At 39.5% G+C, this 11,452-nt stretch overlaps 1 protein-coding gene across 10 annotated transcripts in view; it reads left to right on the forward strand.

The window, feature by feature from the left end:
- LOC146204174 (snake venom 5'-nucleotidase) overlaps positions 1-11,232 on the forward strand; it is a 69,217-nt gene extending 57,985 nt beyond the window's left edge. For 7 of the 10 annotated variants that reach the window (XM_084589126.1, XM_084589121.1, XM_084589123.1 and 4 more), the window contains one exon: positions 8,954-11,232. In XM_084589126.1, the coding sequence (XP_084445252.1) occupies positions 8,954-9,058 (105 nt within the window). In that variant the 3' untranslated portion in view covers positions 9,059-11,232. The remainder of the gene's footprint in view (positions 1-8,953) is intronic. The other 3 variants (XR_014703953.1, XM_084589122.1, XM_084589124.1) reach the window with 1 other exon arrangement.
- Positions 11,233-11,452: the final 220 nt, after the last annotated feature.

Below are 11,452 nucleotides of genomic sequence, written 5' to 3' on the forward strand. Positions count from 1 at the left end.
CTTGCCTTACAAGCCAGATTCCATCTCTGCCTTGGTGGCTGCTTTTCGAAGGAGGCGAAAAGCAAGGCGCCCGTGTGCTGTGCGATGTCAGTGCACGTTAAAGAACCCCAGGTGGTCGAAATTTCCGGATTCCTCCACTACAGTGTCTCTCATAGCTTGATTTGCTTTTGGACGTTCAACCCCACAAACCACAAACCACAACACCCACAAACCACAAACCACAACACCCACAAACCACAACAACAAGCCAGATTTCCCCTTCTTCAGCTGCAGTTTATTGACAGTTGGAGGGAACCTGTAGTATGTCAGTTTTGTGCTTTCATCTCTGTTACTGAGTTGTACGTCGGAGAATTTAGCAGCGTTTGTTGTCAACATTCTGTTTATTTAATTTTTGCATGCACAATAGAGCGTACAAAGGAGGCCAATTCAGTTTAGGTCATCTGTAATTTTCATTGGAACTCTTTCACAGACGAGCCTTTTTCCATGCAGGCAATGAGGTATTTTTCAGTTATTCTATTTAGAAATTTTTGAGCAGTTCTGTTTCATAAAGACATATATTAAACTGAAATATAACCAGTGAAAAGTTTGCTTCCCACACTTGTCTAGCCATCTATAGGATGGCAAAAAAAAAGATTATTACTAATAGTGTATGTTTTAAAAAGTTGAGAGGACAAAGCAGTTATACTGGAATACAATAGAAGAAAGTCAGAGTCACGCTTGCCTTAATACCAGCGTATGCATCAACATTCAAACCATGCTTTGCTACAGAGCCAAAATTAGCTTTTTTTTTTTTTTATGTATTACAGTTCCATAACAATGAGAAACAGTCGTTCTGCAGTGCCACTGCAATATTTTCATTAGATTAAAAAATCTAGCTGCATAGAACACTGTTTTTATTTCACAAGATGATACCCTAGCATTTTTTAAAACTTCTTCTGTAAGATGGTTGCATGTTTAAAAAAAAGAAGGCTAACTTCCTGCCATCGAAGCTGCATCATAAAGTTTACAGGAACTATATCTTTACAGCTTGTGCAAGGATTAAGATACCATTGTGAGCTGCCAGAGGAAGGAATGGAACATACTCAAAAGAAGCCTGCCTTGTTCAGCTGGAAGTTCAAACAAGAATGTATTAACTGGCTCCTAATCACATGGCAATGCTTCTTGCTGTTGAAATTTGTTTAAGTTTTCTCCAGCATTTGCACTCGGCTCTCTTAAATGTGGTGCTTGAAACACAGTGATAACCTGTTTTAGAGTGCAGCTGTTCTGCGCCCATTTAGCAGTTGAGCCGCACCGCCGTTGGTGCCATTGCCGGTGTAACTGGGCGAAACATAGGCACGAGCCAAAGAGAATTTCGCAGAAGAAAAGAAGGAAGAGTTAGGAGCGAACTCCTGGCCCTTCTTGCTCTTCTTGTGAGAAATTCTCTTTGGCTCGGGCAAAAAATAAAGAGTGCTTTGTAACTGCACATACTTGCATACAATCTTCTCTCAAATTCTTTGCCTCAGTATATTGCAAGAATGCTTTAATAGCTGCACTCAGGTTTCACATTAGGGAGTGTCGTAATTGTCCTTGGAATTTTTTTTGTTTACAGGTGCTTTTGAACGTGTGCATTTGCTGAAGTTGCGTAGGATACTAAAAAGCTCATCCATTGATAATTCAGCTGGCATCACCTGTTCCTCAGCTTCGACCACTACTAATAACAAAATTGTTAAGGCAGTATTCAACCGGTTTGGGACATTTCCCATTCTTTAAAGATATGAGCAAAGCAGCGATGGGGGCTAGTTGGTTTAACATTTCAAGAATTTTCGCGCTACGCTATACAGACACGCAAGAAAGCAGAAACCACGTACACAGAACAAGCGCGCACTGACAGCTATGGTTTATTCATAACAGGGTTACATTTAAAACAGTCCACGCCTTTAAAGATAAGATATCCTGGAACCAAGAAAAACACTGCCTATTGAATAGTCAACTACAGAAGAGAGTTTGCATTGTGAGATCAACGCCGGTATAATTAACCAATGGCACACATTATTCTCATGAGGCTTGTGCCCTGCAAACCTGATTTAAAATATTATTTAGGCATATCTGTATGCTAGCTGAAGCGTAATGCCCTTTGATTTTTCAAATAATTTTAATGTCTTCTTTTATTTGCACCCCATTAAAGTAACCAGCAGCCTCCAAAACTATAGAAGCATACAGGAATGTTCCTCTTATCTTAATTTGTAGTGTAATTGATAGTGCAGTAATTTTACAGCATAAGCATAATTGGTCAGGCAGGGTTTTGTTCATTCAAATTGGTTATGAAGATAGCATAGCTTCCTCATGAGAGTGTGTGGAAACATTCAACAAATGAAGTCATTATCATTCCAGGCTCAGTTGCAGGGATATTCCCTGCTGCTTATGAATTACAAAATTGTTTCATTTTCATTGCTGTCAGTGTGTTTACTGAAACCAATTTTCATAAACACAGCTATTGTCTGAATGGTCTATCCCAGGGGTCTTAAACTTTTATTGCTATGCATGCCACATAAAATTTCATCTCTCACGAGCCAGGAGCCAGAGGATAGCAAAAGATAACTGTAGAAACAATAAATAAAATCATTAAGAAGATAAAAATAAATATTTGTCGAATAAATAAAATTGAAACAAAATGTGTCGCTCCCAGGGCACTCTTTCATTTTTCATAGAAAAGAAGAGTGGAACATACTCCCGCTAACCTGAAACACTGGACTGTCTCCGCTTCCAGATTGCTCAGAGAAAGCTACTGAAACAGTACAGAAGTTAATATCAAAGCCAGTTATTCTCAGAAGTAAAAAATGTCAACTAGAAGATAACAGCCTTGGCATGGCTTTTGGAACAGGGACTGAAATTTTTGGAGTTGGTGGGCCACGTGTACGAGAACCTTGGTCTATCTACTGCGTTAGACTAGCTTGCAAAATGCTGTGTGGACACTGTTGTGCTTCTGACATGGAAGCTGCATTGGAGAAATACTCAATGACATATGCTCAGATGTATTGCATATCTGAAGAGAGTACAGGGCATTAAAGTAGCTTGTTAAAAAATTGTTAGTATAAGACACAGTTTTTCTATTTTTTATGTTCTTTCATTTGTCTCCACATATAAACTTGTTCTAAATGAAGAACTAATTGTATGCAGTGTTAGTTTTCAAGATATAAGTAGCCTGAAGAATATTGAACTTCTTTGGTGCATTTTTTTTTATATTTGCTGCTATCAGTTTCATATTGCAATGCTTGTAAATTATATGGCAGAAAGGTTGATGCAGATGTGGTAAATTAAAATATCCTGCTGTGAATAAAAAAAAGAACTGAATTGCAGCCAGGTCAAAAATATATAAGAAATGTATAAACTTATCCTGGGGAATATTTAAAGATGGTTCCAAATGAAGCTTAAACAGGCGCTGTTCTGGGGCTTTTTACTTTCTGTAGTTGAGGAAATTGCTGTACTAATAGGGCAAGTGTTATATGAAAGCACATTGTGCAGTGCTCTTTGAAGTATGATATGATAGCACATTATGCTGTGCTTCTTGAAGTGTGAACTTGCATTGTGGCCTGTTGTGGGTGCTAATTGTTTTTTTTTTTCTGCATGTGTACACCTGCATGCATATGCATGCGTGCTTTCAGAGAGAATAGCTTTTCTTGCCTTCTCATTTAAGGCTGTACTAAAGAGAATTTTGAGCTTGTCTTTTTGTGGTGGAAACTCGATCTACACTCTCTCATTCTTATAACCTTCAAATTATTGTCCTGCGTGGCCAACTTTTTTGTTAATTCTTTTATTTCTTAATTCACTGTAGAGGTTAGGAGGAGTCTGCCAACGCGTGAAGTGTCTTTCAGGCAATTGCGTGGCGGCTTCCATCACCTTAGTAATATGCGGTGTGGTCTTTTGAACACAGCCCGCATGCCCCAGCTGTTTTCTCGACCACAGCTGTGTTGCGGTTTTTACAAAAATATTATTTACGTTATGTCTCATCATCATCATCATTTATTGACCCTTAAAGACCCCTACGAGGAGTATTACATAAGGGGGGAGGGGGTGGGAGGCATTGGAATAAGATATGACTTTTTAGGTCAAAGCAAACAAAATAGGTGAAATAATTGATGTAAGGCAGGCTTCAGTGCTGAAAACATTAGTAGAGATTGCCTTGGATGTCATCACATATTACAGTATTTTCATTGGCCACTGCAGAGTGATGAAGTTGAGGCCCGTGAAAGCAAAGAGTGCGGGAGTATTATCTTTTTTTTTTTTTTTTTTCTGCCATGGGCTTAATTTATGACTGTGTTGTTTGTGACAAACTTTTTATTCACAGAACCCTAGAAGACAATTGAAAAGGGGCAATGAAATTTTACAGAATGCTGTTTAATGCACCTTTAAGTATTATACAGTACAATTGCATTCAGTAACATTTCATAGGTGCAGTGATTCTTTTAATGGAATGTCTTTTATTGTGGTAAGTGGGGTCGGGATGTTAACTGTGTTTTATTGCAGTAATGTAAAAAAATATTTGCTAGAAAGATTAGTGTGATATCGAGGAGGATGAAATATAGTAAACTGGAATCTTTGCCTTCTGCGCATTCATAAAATTATTGCTAATAATGTTTTTCAAGGAGCGTGTCAGAAATGAAACATGGGCTTTGTAACATAAATTGGGCGCATGTATTTTTTGTTGTTATGCTTTTTCAGTACTGGTATGATGCACCTTACCACTAAGCATAGGGGTGTGCTAAGGGGTGGAGAGCAGTGCCCATCCCCCTCCCAATAGGCATGGAAAATTGGGGGAGGCGGTGCATATTTTGTCCCATATTGTTCCTTGCTATCTAGGTGAGATGGACAAGGGCTACATTTTGTTAGCAGAGTGACCATTTGCGGCATGAGTAAAAACTATGGTGAATTGAGTGATGCGAAAGCACTGGCAGAGGCGTCACCTGTCCCTCTACTCCAGACGTTCCCAATCCTGGTTCGTGCATTTAAGGACCTCCTATAGCTGCCTTTTACAAATCTATATTCTGCTGTATGACATTTGTTGGTTGCAAGCAATGACTGCTTCAGTGTGATGCACTGCTAGCAAGCTGCACTTTTGCACCTGCTAAGGAGACCTGCAGCCTCCAGACAGCCATTGATTTTATTGGCACGCCTAAAATTTGACTGCAGCCAAAGTGCAGCCTTGCATTTCATTCTGAGCCATATCCTAATGCAGAGCGCTGCTGAGAGTACTATATCAAAGAAAGCGCCCTTTTAACTTGGAAAGCATGTCTAAAAATTATATGTACTCTTACATAAAATGCTTTGTACATATTAGACAGCCACTGCTGTAGCTCAGCTCAGTAGCTCAGACAGCCACTGCTGTAGCTCTCTCTCAAGCATGTGCATGCTTGAGAGAGAGAGAGAAACCACTCAGAGATAGGAATATCAATGTGGGATGCTCCTGAAAACCAAAAATGGTAGGTTGCATCTTCAAAAAATAAAGTAATAGCAAGCAAAAAATAAGAAAGACCAGGGGTGACATCTTGGTGACAAAGCTCATAAAAATAAAAAGAAAAGGAAGAAAATTCTGCTGTTCAGTTCAGAAAGGGTACTTCCAGAGCAGCAGCCCACCCTAAGGAATCTGCAGCATGTCATTTTCTTTTATCTTTTTTTTATCACAAACCTTTTTAGGCTTTGATAAAATAATGTGGTATTGTCATGTGTGCTGTCATGATTTGCTATTTAATTCACAACAGCATAGCCAGGGCGACAGTTATTTGCGAACCCTTGAGCCATTTTACATCATCTAATTGTCCCACATGCATTGAAAACTTTGTTTGCAATGTTGCAAGGAGATTAGAAAATTTAAAGCTAGTGCAATGTGCTAAATGTTTACAGATCTCCATGGCTGCCCATTTCACTGTGCCAGTGCAGTTGTTTTGTTTATGCGCACTGCCATCCACTTACAGCTTGAACACAGCTCCAAGCTGCTGGTGCTGTGCAGAGCCCCTGTCACAGACGCCTTGAAAACTGTTGCGCAGGTGTAGTGACAGCCATGGGTAGGGGCTCCAGCTTGCTCATCTGCCACACCCTCTACAGGCATAGGCAAGTGCAGACGAGCAGGCAACAAGCTGGAAGATCTACCTATGGCTTTCACTGCGCCTTTGCATTAGTTTTCTAGATGCCCGTGAGAAAGACATTGTGGAGCATCAGTGGCACAGAGTCGCATTCAAGCTAAGGACGGACGCCTGCGTGCATAAAACCTCAGGACTAAAAGTGCAGGTCAGGTGCCACAGGTAGCACTTTAAGCTGTCTCTAATAAGATATGTACAAAACATTTCTAAAAACATCTTAATATACAGTATTTTTTGTTTTTATTGTGAAGACTTCAAAAAATTTTCCCGCTTCAACTGTTAACTAGTTTACGGTGAAACCGTGCATCGAGCTTTCATATTGTGGTAACTTTTGTGTGGTGGCAAGTTTCAAAACAATACTTGCCTGGTAGAGCCATTTATGACGTAAAAGCGCAATCCTCTGTGCAAACAGTTTTCCAGCTGAAAGGCGGCAGTAGCACTATCTCTCAGTTAGCCACACCACTGGCACCGCTTTTTCTTTTGCACTGTAAATCAGCATATCACAGCTCCACACACCGTAGCACAGTGAAACAATGACGTCAGAGCATCATAGAAGCACCGGACCACATAATAAAATAATCTAGAAATCGCAGCTCAGGATTTCGCAATATCGTCCTCCGATGCTTTGAAAAGAGCCACGAAAGCAGACGATATTAGCTGCATTGGATACACCGACAGAAAAAGAGATGAAACAGTGCCTTTTTATTGGTAAAGCCTCGTTAAACCAGTTGCTTCTGATGTTATTTTCATTAAGTTGGGTGCAAATGTTCGAAGCGTCTCAGTTGAAGCAGACGAAACTGCAGCAACAGCATATTGAAAGGGCCCATGCACCTTGCAATGCTCCCCTCAGCGCCTTGTTGTGGCGCTTTCCATTGCAGAAAAGAGATGGCGCCACCGCTTCCTTCAGTGAGAAAACGGCATTTGGCGGTTTCCGTATGTCAATCTCAACATAGACGATGGTGCTTTTGCATTATGCACGGCTCAACTATGTAAGCATTGTTGTGAAAATTGCTGTGATACACGCTATCGAAATATGGAAGCTCTGTGCACAGTTTCTCTGTAAACAAGCCAGTGGTTGCAGGAGGAAATTTTTTGAAGTTCTCAGGACAAAAACGCAAAATACTGTACATACTTGCTTAAATTAAAACTTAATGGTAAAGACAATGGTGGCTGCAATAAAAGGATACTATGTTCGTTTGAACATAGCTTCATAACAAAGGGCATACAGCTTTACCACAGTTGCTTTCTTTACATTGCCTTTGTAGGTACAGCCAGCATAGCGTAAGTAAAATTTTGTTTTGTCAGACTGTTAACCCATAAGATTTTTTTTCTGATTTGGGGGGGGGGGGGGGGTTACCAAAATGGTCGTTCTTTTTATTTCAATAAATTGGTAATACACTTTATCAAAACTACAAAAATACCATAAAAGCTTTCTTCGTTAGAGTAATCTTTATTTTGTACATTTATATTCCTTGCAAACACATACATTGTGAATTAAAACAGAAAGGGGGGCTTCTTCCTGCATGTACTGTGACAACAAACATTCAAATCTCGCTGCTCTAAATTGTCACAAAATGTGTCACAACAGCAAACTGAATGCAGGGATTTCTGACGCCACTTGCACCAGGTGTGCGTTTTCTTCCAGACATGCTTCTCATTACTCTCTCTCTTCAGGCAGCATCCATCTTCAGATTCTAATGTACTGTCAAGAAGTTGATCACTATAGTTGTATCCATCATGTGGAGAACAAACGACACCAGAATATTCATTGCTGTCATTGCAGTCTGAGGCATCACTACTATGTGTCACTGCATTCGCATGTGCAGTGAAACTTGAAGTTTAGGGGGTGGGGGGAACAGCCTTTCCTATCAGCACCCATGCCACCATCTGTTGGCAAAATTAAAGAAAAAAAAAACTGCGCTGAATGAGCCAGAAATGACACGACGAGCTGAACTTTACTGTAATGCAAAAATGGCCATAGACCTATGATGGGTATGACTTGTCAAAGTCCACTAAGGTGTTAAGTTCAGAATGTGAGTGTCATGTTATTGTATGTGCATATTCATAGCACCTCATTGTCGCTAGGAGGGTAAGACACTTGTAGTATGCTGGATTCATACCTTTTACTTTTTTTTTTTAAAGAGTTTCGTGTTTTACTCCTTGTAATGATGGTGATTGTAATACATCTCTTAGTATTTTAGTATTTGCTTACGAGCGTTAAATGGTTTATTATCGGTTTCCTTTTTTTACCTGTTTCATTTTCAGCAGCCAAGCAATGGCTATGATGCAGAAGTTTCATATACGCATGAGGGATGAAAAAACGGAAATATAATCGTTGCTTTTTCGCTTGTGATTCCAGCTCTTGAGGCTGGCTAGCTTTAGCGTTGTAATGAATCTAAACAATGAAGGAGCAATTACATCCCAGTTTTTTTACATCCCTCGAATGACCTTTATGCAGGTTTGATGTTATAGACATTGTGTGGCTGTTAAAAAACCAAAGCAAAAAAAGGGGAAAAAAATTCAGTTATAAATTATTTAGTAGTTGTAGGTGAATACCGCAACATGATCCATGGACAGCAGTAGCAAAGCCTTATGCATCATTAACAAGAAAATGTGCAACCAAAATTTGCTCTGATCTGTCTATACTTTAACCTGTAACGGGTAATGTGGGCAGCTTGTATGTTCTCAGGCGAGCGAATTTTTGCAAGACTTGCTTGTTGGTTTGTTTGTGACTGTTTACCCTATCGTGCAGTTGATTGCACTCAGGCTCCAGCCAGTTGCACATGCTCAGCATGCTTGCTGCTGTTGCCCTTTTAAATTCTTTGTTTTTATTGCACCAGCAGGTCGTCAAGAAATTTTGGGAAGACAGTGACTCACATCCTCTACGGCTTGTTGAGGAAGTCATCGAAGAAGAGCCTTCAACAGGAAGTTTTGAGAAGAATTAATCCATGTTGCTTCGGGATCACCTGCTTGTTCCCTCCGGTCCAAAGTTCACCTTTTGTCCAAATGGCCAGATATCATAGAATTTTAAAAGTTTCAACAGTAGCTTATGTCCACATAGTATTTACCTTATTTTCTTTCACATGAAGATGGCTGTGGTAATCTAAAGCCTGTGCATTGCCTTTTTGAAGCTTGTGCATTGCTAGCCACGAATTTGCAGTAGATGGGATATTAGTTTCTGTATCAACGTAAGGAATGCAGACATTGGAAACTGGCTCTCTGGCACTGCTTTTGTTGACTTCATCCTACTTTGCAGTGTGTTGTAAGGGGTGACTTGCACAAAGCAATGGACTTTTCCACATTTGGTGTCTGACACGGTTCTCGCAGTCCTCGTATTTCAAGTGTCACCATTGGCATATCTATTCATTCAAAATATTTGCCATTAGTGATATAGACATTTCTTTAAAAAAATGCAAAAACATAATATTAAGTTTGGAACTTCGCAATGTATGGTTTCCTGAAAAGGAGCCAGATTTATTATTTCACATCTCAGTTATGCAAGTGATGCAGTATGTTAGTCACTGCAAGGATTGCATGCTGACCTTTATTTTGTCGACTTCCTCCCCTTTTTATTTACATTTGTTGTGAATTGTGTTCATGTACTTGGAAACCCAATTATATCCTGTGGTGCACCTTGAATCTCTGAATTATTGAATAATATGTATTGCTCTGAGTTGTCTTTCTCACCACTCCCATCATATTTTCACAATTTCCATGTAAAACCTATCCGAGAGTTTCAGCAAGAAAATAATGCACGAAAGACATTATTTGAGCAGAAATTAGCAGTGTCTGTTTAAGTGAATGGGGCTACTCCTATTATAAACACTGCCCCAAAATATATATGCATTTCTTGCCCTTGGATCATATAATCTATGCTGGGCCTTGAAATCACATTGTGCTGCACATAACTTTTTTACATTAAGCTGAAGAAAAAGATGAGCACGAAATAAAGACCAACAGAACATATGAATAAGCTGCAAGTAGAGCTGCACAGACCTTTGGTTGTGAAACAGCAAGAATGTTTTTAATGTTTTGCTCACTTGCGCAGTTCTGACAAAATTGTTTTAAGGTTGTGCAATGCAGGGTACATCTATGTTTTGCACTGCAGTGGTGGTGTTACATACAGCAGTTGCTATTGTAGCGTGAAAGACATGAGCAGCATAGCTGTTGGCAAACGCCGTTTAGCAGGAGAGATGTGATCAGATACAAGGCTGAATGTGAACTCCACATTGATATGGAGTTGGCATACCATTTGCACAGAGCTTGTTCTAGTTTTCTAAAAAGGTGCATCTTGTAAGATGACTGTCATAGATTTTTAGTTTCCCGAAAGTATGCAAGCTTACCAGAAATCTATAACAGAGAGCCTAGTTTGCTATACCATCATGCATATTCGGCACATGTTAATATTCATGACTCCTACCATTGCATGTCATCACTGTTTTAGTAGCAGCCAGCAGTAAAGAAAGGAAGGAAAAAAATTTCCTGCATCTTCTAATGGCATGGCTATCTGCACTTGGTAGAAGTTGAATTTAGGTTGCTGGTATTCCTGGCGAGTTCTATCGTATCTAATGTTTCAGGGGGAGCCTCCCCAGGCTACACTACTTAGGTTTAATTTTTTTAAACAAATATAATGAACAACCTCAGTGTGCATATAATTGAAAACTTCACAGTCCTCCAGAAAATGCTCTCTCGATCAAGAGTGATGCGTGGAGAATATGCAAAGCAAATTACGAGTGAGATGTGATGGCAATACCTTTTTTTTGGGATTTTAACTTGTTCACTTAAATGATGTTACTGTATACGCTCCAAGTCTGTAACCTTCATGTTTTTTAGATCTTTAACTTTGAAGTTTTAGAGCGTACACATTGTTCTTAAGGTGGCATTATTTCACATTCCCGGAAGTTGACTTTAGTCAGTTTTCACTAGTCTGGAGTTGCATTTTGTTAACGGCATGTTGTTCATGAGTATTTTGTTTTTTCTTTGTTTGCATGTTACCGATCTGTCCACCCACTTTATGATCCTAAGCATTTCAGTAGCTTTTGTAGCCCTTTTCAAGATAGAGCTCAAAAATGTCTTTCATGTGAAATTGCTTTTGCAAGAATAAATGTGTTGAAAGTCATTTTTCTGTACTTCACTGTTTTTTAGTGTCCATAGAATTAGCCTCGCAATAAAGCTAGTGCTGTCATAATGACTTAGGTGCATTTGCAGGTTGCATTGAGAGGAGGAGAAAGCCACTGTATACAATGTTAAACTAGTAGAAACTTTTTCTAGTACTAAAACCAAATTCTGGCCCCACTGATACTATGGTTGGTCTGGCGTTCCCATAGGAGGCCATGCAT

The sequence above is a fragment of the Amblyomma maculatum genome, chromosome 1 (genome assembly GCF_055883805.1).
Source record: "Amblyomma maculatum isolate TAMU_Amacu chromosome 1, ASM5588380v1, whole genome shotgun sequence".
In the NCBI taxonomy this organism is placed as follows: Eukaryota; Metazoa; Arthropoda; class Arachnida; order Ixodida; family Ixodidae; genus Amblyomma; species Amblyomma maculatum.